Raw genomic sequence first — 26776 nt, forward strand, 5'->3', positions numbered from 1 at the left:
TTTAGGGCTGTTGTGCATAGGGTTGCTATGAGTCGGAAACGACTCGACGGCACATAACAACATGTTCCGAGAGAGCTACCACATAGGATTTTCAAGGCTGTGATCTTTCAGAGGCAGATTTCCAGGCCTGCATTCTGGGCTTGAACCACTGTAAAGGGAGTGAATGCAACAGGAAGGTGGCTGAATCTGACTTTTAATCATTTCATAAGGGATAACTACTCCTATCAATAATATCCCTATGAGCAAATATATTTCTGCTTGGTCAGGCATGGCACCCACCCCTCCACCCTCCATGTTCCTGCACTTTTTTTCTACCAATCTTTATGGTCCAGTATTTGTTGTTGTTGACTTTACCTACAGTTGTGGTACTGAAAGTGGGGTTTATTAGGGTCATGGTTTGGAGAATAGGGAAGTGAAAGAATGCCAAAATCTCTCCACCACCATCACCTGGCTCTCACCACTAGGGTCTCGTTCTTACCAGGGTCTTGCCCCAGTTTTCCTCAAGTCTTGCTGCTCAGTGTGGGAAGCACTTTTTGTCTTATCCTAATCCCACAGTTGTTGACGATTTACAAGATCATGTGTCTGCAGTTAACGTTGCTGGAGAACAAAGGGGGCTAACATAATGGCTAAAAAAGCCAATTTTTAAGCTAACATAACAACCATTTGGTTAATGGTTGGAGCACTGGCCATTTGTGACATCAAGACCGTGTGTTTTCTTAAAAAATAAAGAAGTCACCTATGAGATATAGATGGAGAAAATAAATTTGAAATTGTTTTAATAAATACAGATAATATCAATAAAATTCTATATGTTAGATCTGTCTCTATTCTATGATTTTCAGAAAACATCTGTAGATACTAAACCTTATGTTTCTAACTGTATTTTTCTCTTTAACCTACAAAATGATAGAAGTGGGCTGAATTAATTGCAATGAGAAAATTGAAACATATTTATTCTAAAATGTGATTGGTCCTCAACAGTAAAGCAGTAGTGAAAGAGAGCAGAAAGATCTGATTTTTGCCACAGTCCCTTCTAAATATCTTTCTAATTTCTGTTCTTTTTCCTTGGTTGATTCCCCTCCCCCCATAGGGTCCACCCGGTCAAAAAGGGGATCCAGGAGCCACTGAGATCATAGACTACAATGGAAATCTCCACGAAGCCTTGCAGGCAAGTAACTACTCTCCTCTCTGACACAGTAAATTGAAAGGAGTATTGTAAGGAAAATTGTAAGGAGTATAAAAATTAGCTTCCTCTGATCTAGAGCTCCACTGCATAAATCACACCTTCTCCCTGGTTTTTCCATTCCTGTCTCAGTTCATCCCCTTTATTTTTTTGTTCATTTCAGCAGGTGCTTTCACTTCTTCAAGTATGCTAATGAATTGTCAGGATCAAACTTTGTGTAAATTTGACCAAGTTTTACTTCATTGCTTGAAGAGGATGTATAGTAAAGCCAGGACATGCCCTGTAGAGTTAGAGCTGGAGCTAGAGCTCCCTGGGTTCAAAACCTGATTCTCTTGCCTGTTGACTCTGTGGCCTGGTCACATTATTTAATGTCTCTGTGTCTCTGTTTTATCATCTTGAAAAATGCCTTCTAACGAAGGCAAGCTCAAACGGTTATTGTGAAGAGTAAATGACTAAAAATAAATCACTGTGCAGTTATTACAATACCTGACTACCCTGTGTATTTCCTATACTGTTATGATTCCATTTTTTTATTTCCATTAATGGCAAAATCCTTTAGTGTGTGTCTTGTCTTCACTACCTGTGCTTCCTGGTCATCCTTTCTGTGATAACTCAAAACTGACTACTGTCTAGTTGGAAATGACTCTCAGTGAGCCTTCATTGGATTTCTGAGCATATAACTCATATGGGAAGAAACTGCCCATCTCTCTCCTGAGAAATAACTGGTGGATTTGACCTGCCAAGGAGGGTCTGGCTTTGGGGTTAACAGTGCAACTCTCTGCACACTCCATCATTTCACTTCAGTATTGTATGCTCTGTCATAATTCTGTTGAAACTGTTCTTATAAAGGTCCCCAGAAACCTCAACACCTAACCAATTGTACCTCTCACTCTTGACTTTTCTGGAGCATTTCTACTTAACCACTTTTCTTGTGAAAAACTTTCTTGGTTTCTCTGACACCTGCTTTCATCCTTCCTAATTTTTTTCTGTGACATTCTATTCTAGATATTCTGTGATATTCTATTTTAATATTTCTGGTGTCAGGAGTGGCATCCACTTCCTAAATAGCTTTCCTCTAGAAACTCTATGAACTTAGAGAAATGATGGAAGTTAAACAAGTGTTCAGGTCTTTCATTCATAGGGTCACTATGAGCTTTCTGTGACTTGACAGGACTTAACAACAACAACAGTGTCTAAATTAATCCCTTCATTCTTGTTATCTCCAAGTCTTTGCTGTTGTTCTTAGTATTATCACTTCCTCAGTGTTGCCGTACATTATAGCATCCATATCTTTCCCTCTAACTCTTACTTGCAAGTGCCTTCAGATTCTAGACTATTTCCACTTCAGATGCATCATAACTCCATCACTTTTATCAATACACACAATTATGACAATTTTCCTGCCAACCAACCACACTGGTTTCTTTTTCTTAGCCACTTTCTTTTTGTGATACCGTGTATCTTTGAATTTCTTTGCATAAAAAGTTTATAGAGTGGTTTTTTTCCTACTAGTTTATTTACAAAATTCTAATACATTGTTTTCAAGAACAAATTCCTTATACTATCCTTGTCCTCCAACCAATGCATCTCACCAATTGCTGCTATGTCTTTTTTCAGAATATCTTTATTGGTGCACCATTTACACTATTCCCATCACTAGATCTGTTCATGCTTAGCACCTTGATCTGCCCCTCATGTCTCATTGCTCCTCTAGTTCATGTTCTGTATTACTTCCATCTTCTGAACTATTCGTTTTGATGGCTCTAACCTGCTTAGAAACCTCACAACTTCTTGCTGCCTGTTTTATCAAGCCAAAACTTCTCTGACTATTAAGTCTCTATAGTCCTGTCTTTCCTGTACATATTCTTTTATTCCTTCACATAACAATTTCCTTAATGTGGTCTTTTTTATTCTAGCTATACAAATTCTTCCTTTGCTGCCTGAGTTAATTCCATTCTTCATTTCTTTTTTCACCCACTTAAATCTCACCCAGCAACCCACTGCTGCCATCCAGCTGAGTTATTCCTCTTAATCCTTTAAACCACTAGTCTTCAGGGCCCGATAGTGTAACATTAAATTGTTCTCAAGTTGCATAATTGATTTTGGTCTCTCCTCTTATCAGATTGCAGATTTTTTGGTGAAAAGAAACATATGCTTATTCTTTATCCCGTAAAGTACTCAACACGGATCTGCACAGGCAAATATTAAATAAACTATAATTGGTTGGTTGAGTGATTGATTATACTTAAGTCATACCTACAAGCACTTCTTTGCTTGAAAGCTATGTACATCTTTTTAAATCTTCCTCTGTGGTTCTATACTGTTAGTATTATTCTTCTGTCCTTTGATTTTACTAACATCTAATTATAGTGAAGCTACAAGTGTATAAAATTTTTGCTATCTATCATCTTTAAGTTGAGAAGTATTTTTGCCTACTCTATCTTCAGTGACTGGGATAATTGGGATGGGAGTGTCAGAGACAGTGCATTTGGCACAGGACAGAGCGGAGTTTAGGGCTGTTGTACATAGGGTCGCTATGAGTCGCAAGCGACTCGACGGCACATAACAGCAACAACAACATCTTCAGGTCAATCTATTTGTCTATCCTTCTCATTCTGTTTTATCTGTTAAAATGAAAATGGTAGTATGTTTGGAAGAATATTGCTTAATTAATGTATTTGGTCAGGAGCTTGAATTAGTGTTTCTCAGCATAAGTGGATTAATTAGAAACAATAGCCTCTGGGCTATTCTCAATTTCCTGAACCTGAACCATATTTCTAAGTGTTTCATTTCCCAAACAAGTTTGTATCTTCACTTAAAGAGAGAGAGGGAAAGAGAATACAACATGTGCTACCTATGCTACTAGCTATAACGCTACACCTGGCTGCCTGTTCAAATCCACCAGTGGCTCTGAAGGAGAAAGATAGGCAATCTCTCCTCATGTGATGTCCAGCCTCTGAAAAGCCACAACAGGGTCAGCCATGCATCTGTTCTGACTTGACAGCAATGACTGATTGATCTTGTAAAGTTCTTAAAAGACATAAAGATGGTTAAAAAAAAAAACAACAAACACAATTTGAATAGCAAAGCTATAAATTTTCCACAACCTTCATTATTGGAATGACGGCTATTCCAATGGCTTCTTCCAATAATTCTTCCTATCATTTTTAAGAACTACCCATTTCTCTTATCTTCTCTCAAACCACTTAAATATTATTATTCATTTTCTGAAAAGCTGTAGACGTCTCTTAAGAACATTCTTTGCATGCATATGGCTACCATTAGCCTAAAAATGGAGTCTTTGTTTTTATCTTTCCTCACTCCTCCTGAGTCATTTTGGGAGGAGTGATATAATGTATTGTGTTTCATTGATCTCATTTATAAAATAAATATCAGAACAGACTTTTTTAGCATGACTACATTAAATCTAAAATTACTATTTTTACAACTGTACCTTTTATGAGATTCTGAACAATTCACGCTAGTGTGCCTAAAATCACTTTTAGAAAGTCTAACTCCAGCATCTTAATATGAAAATATTTGTGTTCATTAATATACATATTATATATTATATTCCTTGCCACCTGCTCCATCAAGCTGAAATTTCCCCATGTTACTATTAAGCTACCTCCCCTGAAAGGTATTTATTGACATTCCTAAAATAGAATTCTGATATACTAAGAGTTTTTACTAAAATCATATACATTAATTAGCCCTTAAATTGAGGAGGAGACATTTATCTTATCTTTCTCCTTTAGCAAGTGATGAATATTCACTGTTATTATGTGCCATCAAATTGCCTGCGACTCATAGCAATCCTGTGTACAACAGCCCTAAACCCTGCTCTATGCTGTGACAATCTTGTCTTCTCTGACACACCTACCTCCCTTACCACAGTCACTGAATCAATCCATCTCATCGAGGGTCTTCCTCTCTTGCACTGTCCCTCCACCCTCCCAAGTATGATGTCCTTCTACTTGTAAATTTTATTTCTTTATTGGCTAGAAAAAAAACTGCAAAAATAATCTATGACAATTCATTACCACCTAAAATAAACCTCTTCTCTAGTTTAGTTTGTGAGTGGCTTCAAGCTTATATCCTTACGAGAAAAGAAAGTAACTTACTTTTAGTTCCAAAGAGATTCAGTGGACCACCGTAGGGAATAAACCACAAAGTTTGGTTATGGCCTGATAGCCATATAGCACTTGATAGTCCTGCCAGTTGGTCCCGCCCTTCTCATTCCATGTGTTGCTGAAGAACATAGCATCTTTCTCCATCACGACCCAAAATTCTGTTTTCAAATCAATAGTAAAGTTCAAGAGAGATGTTGTATGGCTTTACCTTGAAACAAATATAAAGAAGTGCAAAGTCCAACCACATTATTGGCATTTCTCTGAGCTCTACTGGTATAGTGTGTAAGGAGTTACACTGCCAATCTGAAGGTAAGCAGTTTGAGTCTACCAGTTGCTCTAAGAGGAAAAGATAATCTCCTCTTATGAGGTTTAGCCCTCTTTAAGTCACTTCTATCTCAATAGCAGTTAGTAGAGTTGAGTTTTCTGTACCCATGTTAGTGATCAAAATTATGTATTTGTGACCCTAATTTAGTTTGTGGTTAATCATTTACTGTTAGATTAACTTGATGGAACTTGTCCTATACAATTTCCATGTTATATAAACATGTTGTTGTTGTTATGTGCCGTCGAGTTGTTTGCGACTCATAGCGACCCTATCTATGTACAACAGCCCTAAACCCTGCTCTATCCTGTGCCAACCGCTTTGCCTCTGACACACCCATCCCGATTACCCCAGTCACTGAATCAATCCACCTCATAGAGGGTCTTCCCCTCTTGCGCTGTCCCTCTACCCTACCAAGCATGATGTCCCTCTCCAAGGACCTGTCTCTCCTTAAAACATGTCCAAAGTATGTCAGACGAATCCCCAGAATCCTTGCCTCCAAGGAGTAGTCTGGTTTAACCCTCTCTAGGATGGATCTGTTTGTTTTCTTGGCAGTCCATGGTACATTCAATACTCTTCTCCAGCACCACAGCTCAAAGGCATCAATTCTCCTTCTATCCTCCCTAGTCATTGTCCAACTCTCTGATACATAACAAGTGATTGCAAAGACCATGGCCTGTATCAGGCACACCTTAGTCTCCAGAGAGACACCGTTGCTCTTGAGTACTTTAGAGAGGTCCCTAACAGCAGACCTTCCCATTGCAATACGTTTTATTTCCTGGCTGCTGGTGCCTAGAGTGTTGACTGTGGAGCCAAGCAAACTGAAGCTGTGAACAATCTCAATCTCTTTGCCATCCATCCTGATAGTTCCGATTGGTCCAGTGGTGAGAATCTTTGTCTTCTTGACATTGAGCCTCAGTCCATACTGAAGGCTGCAGTCCTTGACCCTCTGCAGTAAGTGCATGAGGTCCTCCTCAGTTTCAGCGAGCAGGTTTGTGTCATCTGCATAATGCAGATTGTTGATAGATCTTCCAACAATCCTAATGCCGCGCTTCTCATAGAGCCCAGCCTCTCGGATAATCTGCTCTGCATACAGGTTGAAAAGGTATGGAGATAGGACACATCCCTGGTGTACACTCTTCTCAATTTTGAACCATGCGGTGTTGCCCTGCTCTGTTCTGACGACTGCCTCTTGTTCCGAGTATAGGTTTCACATTAGCACGATTAAATGTTCTGGGATTCCCATTCTTCTCAGAGTCAGCCACAGTTTGTTATGATCCACGCAGTCAAATGCCTTTGCATAATCAAGGAAACACAAATAGACATTCTTCTGGTATTCTCTGCTTTCAGCCAAGATCCATCTAACATCAGCTACAATATCCCTAGTACCACGACCCCTTCTAAACCCAGCCTGGACTTCCGGCAGTTCTCTGTTGATGTACTGTTCCAGTCGTTTTTGGATAATCTTCAGTAGAATCTTGCTTGCATGTGAAATCAGTGCTATTGTTCTGTAGTTTCCACACTCAGTTGGGTCACCCTTCTTTGGGATGGGAACAAATATAGATCTCTTCCAGTCAGTTGGCCAAGTGGTTGTTCTCCAGATTTCTTGGCACCACTTGGTGAGCACGTCCAGGGCTGCATCTGTTAGCTGAAATATGTCAATTGGTATACCGTCCATTCCGGGGGCCTTATTTTTTGCTGTTTCCTTCAAAGCAGCTTGAACTTCTGCCTTCATCACCATAGGCTCTGCCTCAAATGTTATTTCATTAAATTCTTCTGTATCTGCCAATTCCTTTTGCTACAATGACTCAGTATATTCCTTCCATCTTCTTTTGATACCTCCTGGATCATTTAACATTCTGCCTAAAGCATCCTTGATCATAGCAACTCGAGGTTTGAATTTGTTCTTCAGTTATAAACATAGATTCAAATAAAAACATTTAATCACCTGTTATATAGTTGTTATTATTATATTAGTTTACTGTGTAACTCATTGCGAAACATTTTGTTATGTTTCTTTTTTTAAAAGGCAAACTAACTTCATGATCCAATGGAAAATGTGAATTTGTCTGTGGACCATGTTGGAAAATCTAAATTCATATATAGACCTGCCTTCCCTCCCTAAGATTTTAAGATTCTGCTGGCAATATGTAATTAAAAGACCAGTGACCAAAAATGCAATGTGTAGTTAAAAGACCAGTGAGCAAAAAATATTGTTTCTACTCTTTTACTTCCTAATAACTGTTTACATGCCTCATTTACATTCTAGGGATGAAATATCTCTCTCCCAAGTACAAATCCAATTCTTGCTTTACGTGAATCTCTTGAAATAAAATGATGCCTTCATTACATAGATGTGATGGCATAACAAATCTGGGCCTTGATTTTTTGTTATATTATCTCCAGTTTGTAATCATTTTACTTTTTGTTTCAAAAGCACTGTTGTGGGTTTGTTTTGGTATGTTTTTTACCCTACTATTTTTCAATCTGAGGTTGTCACAACACGCCTTTTTTTTTTTTTTCACAGAATAACAATTTTAACTGTTTGTCATTGTGCATAAATGTATTGTTGGCTGAGAAATAATGATGACACTCTGTCAGCAGACATTCAATTGACACACATAGGTCATTTTAAGATTACTATTAACAGCAATAATAATAATAAAAACAACTGTAGCAACCTGAATCAGAAGTTGGTGTTGATTTGTAGAAAATGAAAGAATCATTTTAGACTGATAACTACAAGTTTGCATACAATTGGATAATGTTTCTTTGTGATCAAAGTCCCTAATGTAAAATCTCTTTTTCTCTATGATTTCCATAAAGTAGTTATAGGTTAACATGTGCTCAAGATATAGGCTAGAAAATATGAATGCAAAAGCATGGATTAGGGATCAGATGTTCTAGGAATCCATACTTTGAAAGAGTGTTAATCCCATGTCAATTCTTATCTTTAGTCATGGTACTAGAACAAAGTAAATTAATGAAGATACAACAAAAGAGCTATAGCCTTTAAAAAATGAAATAAGAAGTGTTAACTATGTAATTGGTATTTCTGTTTTCTCTAATCAGTGTATTCTCTACAATAGATTTTTTATAACTGCTACAGTCTTTTCAGTTCACAGTATAATTGATGGGCCTCTAAAGTATAATACTTTACTAAATACTTTTAAAATTTATTTAATTTTTTTTGTTTGAGAACACACAAAATAAAACACAGACTTGTGACATCATTTCAACATACAGTTTAGTAAATTGCATACATTTGTGACTAAATATTTTTTTAAAATTATTTATTTAAAACTCTGATAATTTCTGTTGTCATCATCCATGAATTTCTTTAAATACCATTCAAAAAATAATTTTTAGAAAATATTTATAACCATATTGGTTTCCTTTGGAGCTATGATAATAGTTTCAATATCTTCTTAGTATTTTGTCAATTTCTCATAAGACAGGAGACTTGCCAAAACATATTCTGAAAATTAGTTATTTAAAAATGAATAATTATACTTTGGTACACAAAATAGGTAACTATCTCTTTGTCAATACATTCTTCCAACAGAGGATTACCACCTTAACTGTCACGGTAACTCCTATTGCATGATTTCTGTGTTCTGTGACTTTCAATTTTGTGTCAATGCATGCCATTAATAATACTACAAATGTAACAGTTGTTTTTTATCTGATGTTTATGTTTCTTAGTATTAATAATCAGAGTGACATGTTGTCTCAGTTGAATTATTGTGTTTGGTTATTTAAAAAGTTGGGAAATAAACCCTTATTGTTCTTTTTCTTAGAAGTCTTTATTCTTGTCATAATAAAATAGATTTCCCTTCAGTGTTTGGGAGTTAAAAATGTTCTGGGGAGATTTATGGAACATAGGGAGGCTAATTTATCATAAGAAGATGAATGAAGGATATGACCACAGTTTTACATTGTCTTGCAGAATTAATCCATTCCAAACACTGCTTCTACATTGTTTTGACTAAAATAGGTTAATAGGTTAGCATACAAGTAATTTTTATAATTGACAATCTGTGACATTTTCTCCCATTGCAAATCAATTTTGGGAAATATTTTCTGTTGATAGAAGAGACATGTGGTTATGCTTGTAATTAAAAACATGCATTTTGATACATATACCTGCTCCTTTTAAAAATATTGTCTTTTTTTTATTTAGGGTCCCCCTGGACCTCCTGGACCTCAAGGACTACAAGGGCCTAAGGTTATTTCTATTTTATTTCACTTTTTCCATTTACTACATATTCACAGTGCAAGAAATGCCCTATCAATAACTATCTATGTGGGTATTTGAAAATAGACCTTAAAAATGCTGGAGAAAAAATAATAAAATGTAATGTATATAAATTACTATATAAAACACAATCTACATATAAAAAATTATGTATGTGAATGTATGCAAACCAATTAAAAATGCATAACTTTAAAAGGAAAAAAATAGGAGGGTGGAGGAGGAGAAAATGTTTGATAAACTGAGACCATCACTGTCTTAGAAGAGAATTAAGGGGGGGAAATTGAAAATTGGATTGAAGGAAGAGAGATCAGGAAAAAAAGAAAACTGGAAAAGTAGGGAGATAAAGAACAAACACCACTGAATTTAAAGAAGGACATTGAAATAGGGTTATATTAATCAAAAGATAAATCTAGTTGTGTAATAATTTAGAAGTATAAAGAAACAAAAAATGAAATGTATGAAAAAATGGAAATTACTTAAAGGGAGGAAAATGTAGAGAAATTTACCCTGAGTCAAAAAAAACGCCATTTTATTTTTTTGTAATAATAATAATTAATAAAACAAGGAATACTTTAGTATGATGCATTTCACAAATGAAAATTTAGAAATTAGTTTTAGTAGCATATTTCCTTATTATGCATATTCAGGTATTCTACTATTTGTATCTTAACAATTAAAACATGTCAACTACAAACAACTGAAATCCAAAACTGTTGGATTATATCTAAAATTTGGTGGTGGTGGTGGTGGCTTCATCCTTTTAAACTAAAGCTTAGTTATTCAACCATGTTTGATCAATTAACACATGGCTGGTCACTCTAGCTTTTCAGCATGGTTAAGCTACATGTGTTGAAATACTACTTTCGTCACTGGATTCACAAGGTTTCAAAATTCATCTTTTATTTACACTTCTTAAGTTTATTTTCAAAGTCCAATACACACACACCCCATCCCTAAGCTTTTGCGCTTTTCTCTCTAAATAATTAACATCAGGTTTCTATATTGTGATAGTAAAATATTACCAAAACCCTTGCCTTTGTAAATTGTATTAAAATGTAAATCCTCATTTCCAACAGATTGCATATATAACATTACTGTGAGTTTGGTATGTTTATTTTTCTTTCTCTACCACATTCTGATCTCTAAGACATGTCACACACATTCTCTCTCTCTCTCTCTCTCTCTCCCTCTCTGTCTTTCTCTCTCTCTCTCCTTTTCACCTAGACAGTAGGTTGGCTTGGATCCTTATTCTTTAATATCTTGGGGAGCTGGACTCGACAACCTCAAAGGAAATCCACAAATCTCCATGTCCTCCATATGTTGTTGTTGTTATGTGCCATAAAATCAGAACTAACTCATACCTGATCCTATAGTAGTTTTCAGAGGCTGTAAATCATGGAGGAGGAATTGCTCGTCTTTCTCCCACAGAGTGGCTGGTGGATTTGAACCCCTCTCCTTTGATTTAGTAGCACAACTCCTTACCATCAAGCCACCAAAGTACCTGTCCTTCCTCCATATAGACTTAACAAATGTCTAAGTTCCTTGTTTTGTTTCCTAGACTGTCATCTTGACTAAATTTCCACAGCCAACATTGTCCTAAACCTAAATACAGACCTCATTCCTCGAAAACCTGAAAAGATCCTAGAATTTATTTTCCCCCCTACGGTCCATAGAAGCCCATGGAACACTTGTCCTTTGAACGAAAAAAGACAAAAACGTCTGTGTAGCAAAAAGAAGAAAAAATAAAAAAGCTGTATCAGTGCATCCTACATCTCTCTTATTTTAGAATATACTTATACAATAAATCATACTGAGTCGCTACCCTATTAAGGTCTATAGTAATATTTTCAGCAATCACCTTACAGTCTATGGAGGAAGCCAGCCACATAGAGACCTATTTTATTAATAAACCTTAATAGAATATGTGCTCTGATTAAGTGAGAAAAGACACATAGAGACGTTTCCTTCTCAAACTAGGTGTCAAGGATGACTTCAAGCTAAGGGAGAAAGACAGACTCGATGACGTTCTAGACAATGTAATATGTAGAGAGAGGATCAGTCAGGTTCCCTTTACCCCAGATGCCTTTCATCCTTCTCATTACGGTTTCCTCCAGCCCATTCCATATACCCTCACACTGATCTTATAACTGAAAAATTGAAGGAAAAGTGGGCGGGGGGAGATTTAAGCCTTCAAAAGATGCATTTTTCTCCATTCACTTAAACATATTTATATACTTATACCATTGTTTAGATTATTTAGTCCTTTCTTTAGTCCCTAATCTCTCCTTAAGAGGAATGGAGTGAAAAGTGACTGAGATCTAGAATCAGGAGATTCAGCATAAATTAGGTGGTTGTTGTGAGATGCCTTAAGTCGACTCCAACTCATAGCAACCTATGTACAACAGAATTAAACACTCTTGATGCTGTACCATTGGAAAAGGAGCAACAGCAATGTGGGGAAAGCCAAGTCTGTCTTCTGCCAGCCTCATAAAGGAGAATTGTCCCCATCTATATACCCACAATTCCAAACAAATGGCTCTCAGGTCAGACATGGTCCTTCATATTCCTGCTTCTGCTTCACTAGTTGCTAGATCTGATGTTCATCATTGCAAGTTGACTCACAGATAGTACTTTACTCATAATTTTGGGGGCTTGTTAGGGAGATAGGTTAGGGACTTTGGAAGACGAAGACTATCATACAGTGAAAGTCCAAGTTTAGTCCTGTAGTCCCTAACCAGGTGAGCATCCACAATTTCTCAGTTATTTCAGACAGCTTCCCAATCACCAAGTGAAAGTTCAGATTCAATCTGACAACGAATGCAAGTAGACTCTGGCTTCCTCATTCATCTGACAAACTTTATCTCACAGCAGTCATAAAAGCCATTTTCAAAAGTCTTAACACCACAACCATCCTCACACTTTATGGTGTGCCTGAGCTCATTTTTGTAGTTACCATGTGAATTCAATTCATTAAGAATCTTTCACTTTTTCTTTTTTCACTTTTTCATTAACCCTCTACTTTATCAAGTATGATGTCCTTCTTCAGGTAATTCTCCCTCCTGATAGTATGTCCACAGTACTTGAGAAGTCCCATCACCTTTGGTTTCTAAGATCTTTGCAGCCACATTTCTTCCAAGACTCGATGGGAATCTGTTCTGATATCATTCCCTCCCTCTTTAGCAAATAACTACTATTTCTTTAACACCAAAGCACTCTTTAGTGTTGTTTCTTAAGCATCAAGTAACTCTTTATAAACAACATTGGAGAGTTAAAGGGAAAATGAATTAATCACTCATGAATTGTGTTTCTCTTTAAACTCTCCTTAGTCGCATTTTAAAGGTAAAAGTTTGGTGAAGCAATCATTACTGGACCCAGAGTGCTGAAAAGGATCCAGACTCTGAAAGAAGTGAGGCGTTAGCCAGGTGCATCCAACCTCAGCAGACTTGTTTGTGGCAAAATAAACTTTGCTGCTACCACAAAGAGCAGGAAGTCAGAAAGAAGGAAAGACGTTTTTCCTCCACTCTTTTTATTTCATTCATTCGAAACCACAAGATCATGCCTTCTTTAAACATTGGCAAGCTCAAATTTCATGTTGTGGCCTGTGGCTCTTAAAGTTTTTAACAGCAAAAGGAGCTCTAGCCATTTCAGTATTGTGGTTTATAATGTCACCAAAGAGCCTTTCTTGAAACTACAGCCTCATGTCAACTCCCTAGGAAATCTGTCTGGGAGGCAAGCCACTCACAATAAGAATAGTGTCTATGCAAACTTTCCAAAATATGGAAATCAGAAATTGCTGTAATGAGATCTGAATAAATGCTATATTGACGTAAATTAATATTAAGCCTTTCAAGGAATTTGGTTTTTGCTTACTTTTCAAAGTGAAAGGTGATCAGACATTTGTTGTTTGCATGAAATTCTGACTGATTAAATTTTCTTGTAACAGAATGTCTTAAATTTGAAAAAAAAAATTTAAAAAGAACGTCAATATGTTTCTTTGGGGTTGTCCAGGATTATAAAAAATCATAACAGAAACAGTAAATTTTAGTACATTTCTAGCGTAGTATTGGAAATGAAAATTGATCCAAAAGTAATATTATATGGATTAAGATACTAGTTGATTTATTATATCCTTCAGTGAGGCTTTTCTTATAAATAGCACATTCCCAATGATTATTAATCTGTTCAAACTGTGCCAGTTAAAATATTATTGTAAATTTTGAAGGTCTGCATCTTATTCTTTCTTGGTTTCATTATATATTTTTTTCCTCATACTAGAAGGTAAGATAAAATGTCTATACTTTTAAGGAAAAAAATTAACAAACAGAGATATAGGCTTTTCCTATAGGATATAGTCTACCATCAAATAATCCATATCAGTTGACTTATAATTATTATTGTTTTGATTTTGTATCACTTGTATTCCTATGTGGGGGGGAGGGGGGAGTAAATCTGTGTTAAACACAAGCATTATTATACATAATCTTAAAGAAAATGTAACCTCACTGAGTTATGTACTTCATATACATATGTATATCAAAGTATATACTTTAACTGATAAGCATATGCAAAAGGGCAAATCACATCACAAATCACAAACCAGCATCATTTTTCACTTAATGTAGCTTGCCACCAGTGATAAAACAAGACAAGCCATTCTCTTTTATCTTCACAGGGAGAGCCAGGGTCTCCAGGAATCCCAGGAGCTGACGGAGAGCAGGTAAATTTCAAAGAAATTCACTATCATCTAAGGAATCATCTTTTATTTTATTACCAGTTTGTAGCCAAGAAGATACAAGCATTGATATATGATTCTGCTTTTTCTCCCACCATCTACCTTGGAAATTTTATTAACGGTATGAAGCAGTTTGTTTCATATAAGATGTCCAGTTTCTTCCTGGAGAGACATAAATGCTTTCATCTTGTGCTTAATATACCTCTTCAAACTACCAATGACTCCCCATGAAATTTTAACTGATTTTAAGATCATTACTAATTTACTGAGAATAATCTGCCTGATTTTTGCCAGTTAATGTGAATTATATCAAGTTTAAAACTAGAGATTGTGTATTCCACAAAATAAGGTATTGTTCATGGCTTTATTTTGGTTTCTGGTATTGTTGTTGTTGTTCTTGCTTTTATTTTGTTGTTTTTTTACATTGCACCTGCCTTTCTAGTTCAATCAGGCACTTGAAGCTTTGTGGAGTGTTGTGATGTCTCTCAAAGGGTGTGTACTAAAACAAGAGTCAGCAATTTTTTTTCCATGAAGAACCAGATATATAATAAATGTTTTAGACTTTGCAAGCCATATATGGTCTCTGTTGCATTTTTAAAATACCAAAACCTTTTAAAATGTCAAAAAAGCCCCAAACACTCCAGTCAATATAGAAGCAATCACAAACTGATGTACCAGTCATAGTAGCTGAGTGCTAAGCCTAGAAAACACTGACCAAGAAATATGGACATGACTCAGAATTCAGAATTGAATCATAAGAGTTAGTGTCAAGATCTTTGATATTTTTGGGTTTCCTTTATTTAACAAAAAGTAGCTAACATCAGGATGACCAGAAGAAATCAAGAGGATTATAGTTAGAAATAGTGAATCTTAAAAAAAATTAAAAAAAAGAAATAGTGAATCTTACACTTCTCAGCAAAAAGTTATTACATAAGAATATTAAATTTAGAATAATTTTTTATTTTATTGATTTTAATGAACATTTACAGAGATTTTGGATTTCCATTCATAGAATAAATTTTTTAAAAGATCAGTGATTTGCTGAAATTGTGTAATACCACATAAAATGAACATGTCATAGTTTAGAAAAAGGAAACTTTATATAATTTGTAATATCAATCTGAGATTATATTAGATTACCTTATTTTGGCTTTCTTACTTCCCCCTTGTTGTTAATTATAAATAGCGTAAAAAAAGTTACATGCCATAGCCACTAATATACCTTACTGGATTCAGAGAATATAGGTTTTATAAGATCTCCTGCCATTAAGTACAGTGGGTTTTCTATGCAGTTACCGTTCATCATTCAATCCCAGAGGCATAGGTTTGAATACACCAGTTGCTCCATGGGAGAAGGAAATCCCTCTAGGGGGTCAGCTATCAATTGGTTCCAATTCAACAGCATGAACAATAACAAGTTGAGACCCAAGCATAGAGATGGTGACTAGAATTTCTGGCTGTGGTGGGTGGGAGAAATTCGTTTGTACCTTTGTTTTAACATTAGGCCTTCATGTCAAAGTATTTCTTGTACTGTTGAGAATTAAGCCCTTTAAATAATTTTCAATATTGTTTACATGATTCAATCAGTTGCTCAGTAAAAATAAGAAATTGGGGGTAACTCCTGCAAAACAGAAATTTATATGTCTCATTTTAATGGTCTATGCTTATTTTTAATGAGTATACCATGGAGTGCCAAGAGAACAAACAAGTCTGTTATTGGTGAGGGTGAAACCAAGTTTCTCTTTGGAGGGTAGAATTTTGAAGCTCGATCTCACATCCTTTGGCCATGTGGCTAGGAGGGACCAGTCCTTGGGGAAGGACACCATGCTTAAAAGCATGGAAGAACAACGCAGGAGAGAAAGACCCTGGATGAGATGGATTAACTCAGTGATTGGGGTAATGGGGGTTGATGTGTCAGAGTCAGAAAATGTCTCAGGACAGGGCAGGCTTCAGAGCTGCTGTACATGAGATACATGAGTCACAGGAGACTCGATGGCACATAACAACAACAATAGAATTTAATCTCTTTCATTACATGAGAAAACAGTATTGATTATGAGGGTGATAAATGTGGAAGGTCACCTTAAGAAATAGTCCATAAGAAGTTACATTGCAAACCGAAGGGTTACACCTCTCTGCCATTCAAATCCACCAGTGGTTCCACAGCACCTCCTGTGTGATTTACAGCCTCTGAAAGCCTGCTGGAAGGTCTACTATGAGGCAGTTCCAGCATATGGAAATGCGGTTTTGATACCTTAAAAAGAAAATTATTTCAGCATAAACTGCTTACTGTTGAGTAGGCTTCAACTCAATGATTCCATGCGTGTCGAAGTAGAATAGGCTCCATGCAGTTTTCAAGGACTCATGGGGGTTTTTCCAGAAGTAAGTCATGACCAGAACTTACTTTTGAGGAACATCTAGGTGGATTCAAACTTCCAAATTTCAGCTAGCAGCTAAGCACTCTAACCTCTTGCGCCACTCAGGAACTCCCGTTTCTGGGTCGTTGCTGTTGGTGTTGACGTACCATCAAGTCAGAACTGACTATCACTGACCCTTCAGTGGATTTTCAGAGGCTGTAAATAGTATGGAAGGAGATTATATATCTTTCTCTTACTCCATTTCTGCATGGCATCCCTTTATTAGTAGTAAAATTGATCTGGAATTGTTTTATATACAATATAGTTATTTGGGACCAGTATGATTTTTACATGAAACCATATTATTTCTAGGGGTTCAAAGGCTCTAAAGGAGACATGGGGGACCCAGGTATGGCAGGTGAAAAAGGAGGAATTGGACTTCCTGGACTGCCGGTATGTTTATAGTTTTTAAAACGTGTTCTTACAGTAATCAGAATTATCATTTGAAGGCTTAGAGTGGTTCATGTAGCATTCTATTTTTAAACTGTTGAGGTGTTACTGGTTAATTAGTACCACTGATGCACTGGAATTCATTTTAAAACATCTACCCAGGTAAATTATAAAATAATATTGTGTTATTTTTAATAGAAAATGGAGAAGAAATTAATTTAATCTTAATTTAGTCATGATATTGATTTTTATGAAATAAGCCATAGTAAAAAAAAATGAGCATACATTTTAAAATAAGAAAGTATGCAAAATATAGCCTTTCTGTGATACTGTAAGATGATTTTTATAAGATTTTTCTTTCGTTCCTTAATAACTCAAAATTTGGAGGGGAAAAATGTAGCAAGGAGATATTTTTTTAAAAAAAACAGGAAGTATATAGGCGAGCTCTGGTGGCCTAGTGGCAAGAAGCTGCACTGCAATCCCAGAGGTGCGCAGTTCAAATCCACCAGATGCTCTGCTGAAGAAGGAGGAATAATCACCTCCTGTACCAGTCAGATCTGATTTGACAGTACACACATAAAAGATAGTAATAAAAATAAAATAAACAAAAACAAAAACAGGAAATATATAAATACGTGGCAAGAAGATATAAAAGACTTAATTGCTCTGTTTCAGATATACTTTACCATAAAAAGAATACGTCTATAACCTATATACTTAACAATGAATCCGTTTAACCAATTAAATCACATCCGTATTACTTCCATAATACTGCCACAAAGCACCCACAGTCCTGGGGCTTTTGGAAAGCTTCCTGCTGTGGGCTAAAATGGAAGAAATTTCTTAATACAGCATGTGTATAATACTGTAAAATTCTTAACAGGATGTTGGGTTTGGGAAGAAAATGCAATTGCTTCTTGCTTGATGGATATGACTTTCACTGGCTGAACTGTGTGTAATGGTTATTTGTAGGGTGCCAATGGAATGAAAGGAGAGAAAGGAGACTCCGGACTGCCGGGTCCCCAGGGTCCTTCCGTAAGTCCGGGTGGTTGAACTTCCATGGTTTCTGAAATACACTGAACAGGCCTATTATTGAGCTAGTGAAACCTGTGGCAGATAGCTTATCGACAGTAGAGACCCTGAACCTCTTGGTTTGTCAAAGTGTCAAAAAAATATCTGTCAGCCTTGGACAAGGAGAGACAAAGGGTCTCAGAGGGCCAGTTGGAAGTGGGTTTTTAGAAGACTGCCCCATATTGAGAAGAAATCCCATGGTTTCCCCACCGCCCTGTGGGCAGAGGCCTGTCAGTACAGAATATACATCCTTTTTCTCTCCAGAGCCCTGTTTCTACTTAGTGAAATATTTGAGAATTTAATAGTGGTTGTGGCATTATAACATTTCTCGGTAATCAGTTGCTTCCTTTTCTTTTAATGTACGTTTGATTTATTCTGGCTTTTGTAGAACAACTATATTTATGTAAGGGTTTTTAAAAATTTGTTGTTTTCCTTCTGAAGGAATTCTAAACCTAGAGAGTAAAATGCATCATTTCTTCCAGTCTCCTTCTTCCTCTGTCATTATTAATGACCTTAGCAGAACCCCAGCCCGGGAATCCAGCTGAATTGCCTTATCTTGGGGAAGTAACCAAATCTATGTTTGTGTTTTGGACATACAGATCATAGGCCCACCAGGCCCACCAGGTCCCCATGGCCCACCAGGCCCCATGGTGAGTTCCTCTTCCCTCCATAATGTAATTGTTTATTTATGAGCGTGCTGCTAGAGAAAACACGAACACATCCCTCAAAATAGCCAGCTTGTGTGCTGTACGACCCTCTGTGGAATGCACAGAAAATACGAGACACTTTGAGATGTGTTGACTTTACGGTGTTGGCTTTCACTCCCTCAACCACATATGTTGGAAAGAGTAGTTTTGTGAACACTGAGTTGAAGAAAGACAGCTAGTACTGGCGAGTGTTACTCCAATCTTGTGGAATGAACATTGGCAAAGATTTTAACCAACTACGTCTCTAGTTTTGGGGATTTTTTTTTTCCACAGACAAATAAGGTAATCATTGTAGCCATGTGTCTAACTAGCTTTGGAGTTTGATTTTTTTTAAATAAAATATTCCCTAAGAATATTTATAAAATAGTGTTATTAAAACTGAACCTTTCTTCCACAGATGTCCTGTATTTCTAGGTCTTTTCCTTTTTGTTGTGTGGCCCTTTTGGCGATGCATTGGGCCAGAATGTGGTGCAATGGGTCATTTTTGTATAGGGCTTGTCTGTAAATGATTGAGTGGGAATATGTAAACTATATCTTTTACCTGTGAACTACAGATAATGGACCTTGTCCTATTCTCAGCCATCCTCTTGATGTCTGGTACATTCGAGGCCATTGTTACTGTCACTATTGGTCCACCAATGGGAGTGAGCAGTTTTCTAATATTCTAAATAAGGTGGTGAGAACCTGAGTGGAACCACACCAAGAGGACATTGTTGTTGTTGTTGTTGTTATATGCTGTTGAGTCGCTTCCGACTCATAGCGACCCTATGTACAACAGCCCTAAACTCTATTCTGTCCTGTGCCAATCTCACTGTCTCCGACACACTCATCCAGATTATCCCAGTCACTGAATCAATCCACATTCTAAAGGGCCTTCCCCTCCTGCGCCATCCCTTCACCCTACCAAGCATGATGTCCTTCTCCAAGGACCGGTCTCTCCTTACAACATGACCAAAGTATGTCAGACGAAGCCTCAGAATACTTGCCTTCAAGGAGCAGCCTGGTTTAACCCTCTCCAGGATGAAACTGCTTGTTTTCTTAGCAGTCCATGGTACCCTCAATACTCTTCTCCAGCACCAAAGCTCAAAGGCATCATTTCTCCTTCTATCCTCCCTAGTCATTGTCCAACTCTCTGACGCATAACAAGCTATTGCAAAGACCATGGCCTGTATCAGACACACCTTAGTCTCCAGAGAGACACCTTTGCTCTTCAGTACTTTGGAAAGGTCCCTAACAGCAGACTTTCCCATTGCAATACATTTTTTTAATTTCCTGGCTGCTGGTGCTGAGAATGTTGACTGTGGAGCAAAGCAGACTAAAGCTGTGAACATTCTCAATCTCTTCACCATCCATCCTGATGCTGCCAATTGGTCCAGTGGTGAGAATCTTTGTCTTCTTGACATTGAGCATCAATCCATATAGAAGGCTGCAGTCCTTGACCCTCTGCAGCAAGTGATTCAGGTCCTCCTCAGTTTCAGCACAAGGGTTGTGTCATCTGCATAACGCAGATTGTTGATAGATCTTCCATCAATCCTGATGCCGCATTACTCCTCATAGAACCCAATCTCCCAGATGATCTGTTCTGCATACAGGTTGAAAAGGTACAGAGACAGGATACATCCCTGGCGTATGCCCTTCCCAATTTTGAGCCATGCAGTGTTTCCTTGCTCTGTTCTGATGACTGCCTCTTGGTTCAAGTATAGGTTTCGCATTAGCACAATCAAGTGTTCTGGGATTCCTATTCTTCTCAGAGTCAGCCACAATTTGTTATGGTCCACATAGTCAAATGCCTTTACATAATCAATGAAGCACAGATAGACAGTCCTCTGGTACTCCCTGCTTTTAGCCAAGATCCATCTAACATTAGCTACAATATCCCTAGTACCATGACCCCTTCTAAACCCAGCCTGGACTTCTGGCAGTTCTCTGCTGATGTGCTGTTGCAGTCGTTTTTGGATAATCTTCAGCAGAATCTTGCTTGAATGTGAAATCAACTATACATGGAACCCTAAATAGAAGATTGATTAGTTTTGTCATCCAACTAGACTTAAAAGGAGCCATCCATAAGACAGAAAGAGGAGACTTGACTGCCACTAAGGGGAAGAGACAAGAGTGAGTGTGCTTCCTTTGGACTCCAGGTCCTTACGCTTGGAGCCTCCTAGACTAAGGCAGCAGAGAATTGGATATGGTAAGAGATGGCAAAAAGTATAAGCAGAGAAAAGATAACAATAGGAGCAGTAGAACCAGGCTACCTGCATGAAACAAGCACAGTGGACTTCCTGACCTATGGAGTGAGATAAATGAGTACCTCTGGGGAGGAGGCTCCCTTGTGAAGTGGGGTACATTTGAACACTTGGTATAATAAGGCCTCACCGAGCCATGGTGGAAGACAGCTGAATGCTTTTGGCCAAGAGATTTCCTGATGAAATGAAATGCCTCTGGACCTTTATCAGCAGTGTTGGGTATGCTAACCAATGGATCAAGATAACTAAGCACTGTAAGAAAGGAGCTTTCTGGTTGAGTGGAGTGTCTTCAGATACATGATAGAACATAGTTGGATAGCCCACAGAGAGAAATGAACTTCTTCAGGAAGGAGGGGTGCTGGTAGAATGGGGTGTCCCTTATTGGTGGAGCTAAAGAGCTTTGTGTCACTTGCTTGATCAGAGCTGTCCTCAGAGGCTCAAGGGGCTGGGAGACCAAAGGCAGTGAAGAAGCCTGCCTGTGAGCTTGGCTGAGAAGCTGTACTAACTGAAGGGCTGTATCCTGAGTTGTTTCTGATCCTAAATTTTGAACTAATACTTCCTTAATAGTACCAAAAGGTATGTGGTTCAAATCCACCAGCTGTTCTGTGGGAGAAAGATGGACTATATTCTCCTATATGATTAACTGCCTCTTAAAAACCACTGGAGGGTCAGCTGTGAGTAGGTTCTGACTATCTCCAGTATACAACAAAAGCAACTTCCTTAATAGTGGCCTAGTGGTAAGAAGTTGTGCTGGAATTCCAAAGGCACACAGCTTGAATCTACCAGCTGCTCCGTGGACGAAGGATGGGCATTCTGTCCCTGTGTGATTTGGTGCCTCTGAAAATCCACTGGAAGATCAGCTTTGAGTAACTTCCAACTAGATAGCACGCACCAACAACTTCCTTAACAAACCTCTTAACTCTGAGTATGGTTTTAGTTCCCTGTGGCCATTGTAACAACTTTTCGAACCCCACAAAGAAGCACAAGTAATGTACAATGATCCACTCAATGTCACATTTGGTGAAAAGGTAGGAGAATAGGAGATACATCAGACTTTAACTTCAGCAGAATGAGCCTTGAGGTACTATTGATGTTGACCTTGATTCTCACTCCCCATTGTGAAGCTTGAGGAGGCAGTCAGATGCCTCTACCACATCATCTTCACACAAGGATGGTGTTCACTAGGTCTCTCTATGGCCAATAAAGACCAGTCACTCTGTCCCCATAGAGCTGATGACTAGTGAGGACACCATCAGGTCAATTCACTCTCAAGACAAACTCATATGTTACAGAATAGAACTTCTCTATAGAGTTTTCTTGGCCGCAGTCTTTACAGAAGCAGCTCACTGGGCCTTTCTTCTGTGGTACCGCAGGGTAGCTTCAAACTGCCAACACTTCAGTTGATTGTTGTTGTTGTTAGGTGCTAGTGAATTGACTCCAATTCATAGCACCCTGTGAAGAGCAGATCTGAACCTTGCCCTAACCTGTGCCATGCTCATCATCTCTGATACACTTGAACTCACTGTTACAGTCACTGTGCCAATCCACCTCTTTCAGGGTCTGTCTTCCTCTCTTTTACTGACCCTCCACCTTTCTGAGCACTGTGCCTTTTTCCAAAGAGTAGCACATCCTGGTAACATGTCCTAAGTATGTGAGAAGAAGCTTTGCCCTTCTTACCTCTAAGGAGAACCATGATTGTGCTTCCTCCAGGACATACTTGTTTGTTCTCTTGGCCGGCCATGGGATATTCAGTCCTCTGCTCCAACACCACAGGTCAAAGGCATCAGTTCTTCTGTCATTCTTATACATTGCCTGCCATAATAAAGGTGCTGGTTGTTGTTGTTGTTGTTGTTGTTGTTGTTAGGTGCCATCAAGTCCAGTACAACTCATAGCAATACTATGAGCAAAAGATCTGAACCTAGTCCTGACCTGCATCATCCTCATGCTTCCTGATGACACACAAGAGCCCACTGCAGCAGTCACCATGTCAGTCCACCTGATTAAGGGACTTCTTCTCCTTCACTGACTCTCCATCTTTCCCAACATCATGTCTCTCTCCAAGGAATAGCATATCCTAGCAAGATATCCAAAGTATGTGAGGCGAAACCTTATCATTTTTGCTTCCAAAGAGCACTCTGCCTGTACCCTCTCCAAGATATATCTGTTCATTCTCTTGGCCATCCATGGGATGTTCAGTGCTCTTTTCTAACACCACAGCTCAAAGGCATCACTTCTTTTTCTGTCATCCTTATTCATTATCCAGGTCCCAGATGCATAGCTACTAATCAGAAAGACCATGGCCTGAATCAGACTCACCTTAGTCCTCAAATTAATATCATTACTCCTCAATAATTTGGAAAGGTCCCTAACTACAGATTTTCTCATTGCAATGTGTCTCCTTTTTTCCTGACTGCTGGTACCAAGGGTAAATTGGAGATCCAAGCAAGATGAAGCTGTTGACAGCTTCCGTCTCCTCTCCATTCATCATGATACTACCTATTGGTCCAGTGGTAAGAATCTTAGTTTTCTTGATATTGAGACACAATGCATAATGAAGGCTGCATTCCTTGATCTTCTGCAACAAGTGTCAAAGGGGAAGAAATTGAAAATCGTTTTTCCCTTTTTTATTGAGATTTTAATGAAAGTTTATAGAGAACTTGGATTTTCATTCATTCATTGTTGCACATTTTCCTCCCTATCCCCTATCCCCCCACCCCAGTTCACTTTTTTCTTTTGGAAAAAAAAAATTCTTTCATTGCTATACAATTCTCACCACTAGTCCACTTTAGTATGCGGCCCTTATTCTGGACTCTTGTCATGCCAATAATACCTAATCATATATTCCTTTTATACAGTTCTCTCCCTTGTTTGTTTCAAATTTTTTTACCAAATTTTGCAGTCTGAAATTGACCAAACATGCAATCAGCATGCATTAATGATAATTGGTGACTGGAATGCAAAAGGAAGAAACAGTAAAGAAGGCACAGCAGTTGGGAAATACGGGTTTGGCTATGGAAATGAGGCTGGAGAGAAAATGATTGAATTTTGTATTTACAATGATTTATTCATTGCAAACACTTTTCTAAAAGACACTAAAGAAGACTTTACATGTGAGTTTCACCCAATGGGCTACATAGGAATAAGATTGATTACATTTGTGGAAAAAATTGTCGGAGAAGCTCAGTATCAGCAGTCAAAAGTATGCCTGGGGCAGACTGTGGGTCAGCTCATCAATTACTCAGATACAAGTTCAAATTGAAAATTAAAATAAGTCCACAGGAAAAAGGCTATGATCTTGAGTCAATCCTGTCAGAATTTCATGATCATCTTAAGAATAGGTTTGAGGTATTGAACACCAATGATAGACCAGATGAGTTGGGGCATGATATAAAGGACATCATCCATAATGAAGCCACAATGAATAGCCAAACACAAATAGCACCAACCAGATAATTTTTTAACAAGTATTAATTTTCTCTGAGTCTTAGTGACAGTTCTGTCAAGCTAGAATGCTTCGAGTACTTATGACTGAATAATAATAATATTAATGCCAGATAGACACACTAAAAGTTTGCATTTGATGCCTGAACAAACCAAATACCTTCATTCATGTGCATGAAATAAATTGGATCAATCTTCTTTCTGTGTTTCCTTAAAGAAAAATAGCTCTTACTATTATGTTTATCTTATAGCACAAAATAGTCACAGCAGATTTTATTTGCTTATAATGAAACTGCTTACTAAGAAGTAAATAACATACTTTAAGGGTTTCTTTCTTTATACACCCTTCACTTTAAGTTAGAAGGTTAAATAGGACAGGTTATATCTTGTTCATATTATAAAATTAATTAGGTAAATGGAATTTTAACCATTATTAAAATGAGATAAGAATAATTATTTAAGCAATTGCCATTCCTTGAAAATGTTTATTCACAAACTTATCTTAATGTAGACATATACTAAAAACATCCTTGCCTTGTTTGATAAGGAACTTTTTTCCTGGTCTTGTATTATCTTATGAACATTCACACACTCCTTTCCCTAAAAAGTTTACTTAAATAATTTGAAATATTTAAGTAAGTTTAAGTTAATTTCAAGCTTGGAAGGAGGAATGGCATCCACTTCCATAATAGCTTGCCTCCGGAAACCCTATGAACCTGGAGAGAGGATGAAAGGCACCCAAGCATCAAGGACTCTCCTTCATAGGGTCGCTATGAGTCACCTGCGACTCGACGGCACTTAACAACAACAACAAGTTAATTTCAGTTAACTTATTAATCTCTATATTTTGAATTTACATAAACTATTTGGTTTATACCCTGATGTAACAGACCATGGACTGCTAAGAGAACAAACAATTCTATCCTGGAGAGGGAGAAACCAAGTTGCTCCTTGGAGGCAAGAAATTCGAAGCTCTGTCTCACATATTTTGGGCATGTGGGCAGGAGGGACCAGTTCTTGGAGGAGGACATCATGCTTGGAAAGATGAAGGAACAGTGCAGGAGAGGAAGACCCAGGATGTGATAGATTGACATAGCAACTGTGATAATGAGGAGACAGTGTCGGAGACACTAATATGTTGGAGACAGTGAGATTGTCTCACAATAGGGAAGGGTTCAGAGCTATTGTGCATAGGGTAACTATGAGGTTCTTGTCTCAACTCCACATAACAACAACAATCCTGATTCATGTTCACATATTGCCTTCACTGAATTTATAAACAATTGTTAAAAGACACAACAAGATAAAGGTAAACAAATCCAATTGAAGACTGGGCACAGGATATGAACAGACACTTCACCATAGAAGACGTACAGATGGCGAACAAATACATGAAGAAATGTTCAAAATCCCTAGCTCTAAGAGAGATGCAAATCAAAACAACTATGAAATATAATCTCACCGCAGTAAGAATAGCAAAATTTAACAGAACAGCAAACTGTGGAGGAACTAGAACCCTTATTCACTGCTGTAAAATGGTGCAATCACTATGGAAGGCTGTATTGCACTTTCTCAAAAAGTTGGAAATAGAAATTCCATTTGACCCAGCAGTTCCATTACTGGGAATGTACCCCAAAAAGACCATAACTGCTACCCAAGCAGATAAATGCACACCCAGGTTTATCGCAGCTTTGTTCATAATAGCAAAGAGTTGCCCATCAACAAACGGATGGATAGAGAAGCTGGTATATGCATTGGAAAACAAAGAATTCATGCAATATTATTCAAAATGGGTGACCCTGGAGGACATTATGCTGAGTGAAATATCTCAGCCACAAAAAGACAAATACTGCATAGTGCCACTGTTGTAAAATGGGAC

At 37.7% G+C, this 26776-nt stretch overlaps 1 protein-coding gene across 1 annotated transcript in view; it reads left to right on the plus strand.

Moving 5' to 3' along the window:
* Positions 1 to 26776, plus strand: part of COL25A1 (collagen, type XXV, alpha 1) — a 701437-nt gene that overhangs the window by 636277 nt on the left and 38384 nt on the right. Inside the window, exons 23-29 of the mRNA XM_006881095.1 lie at positions 1091 to 1168; positions 9204 to 9227; positions 9822 to 9866; positions 14569 to 14613; positions 17358 to 17438; positions 18408 to 18470; positions 19106 to 19156. Of these exons, the coding sequence (XP_006881157.1) occupies positions 1091 to 1168; positions 9204 to 9227; positions 9822 to 9866; positions 14569 to 14613; positions 17358 to 17438; positions 18408 to 18470; positions 19106 to 19156 (387 nt within the window). The remainder of the gene's footprint in view (positions 1 to 1090; positions 1169 to 9203; positions 9228 to 9821; positions 9867 to 14568; positions 14614 to 17357; positions 17439 to 18407; positions 18471 to 19105; positions 19157 to 26776) is intronic.

The sequence above is a fragment of the Elephantulus edwardii genome, unplaced genomic scaffold (assembly GCF_000299155.1).
Source record: "Elephantulus edwardii isolate Elephantulus edwardi_28Jun2011 unplaced genomic scaffold, EleEdw1.0 scaffold00012, whole genome shotgun sequence".
NCBI classification, from domain to species: domain Eukaryota; kingdom Metazoa; phylum Chordata; class Mammalia; order Macroscelidea; family Macroscelididae; genus Elephantulus; species Elephantulus edwardii.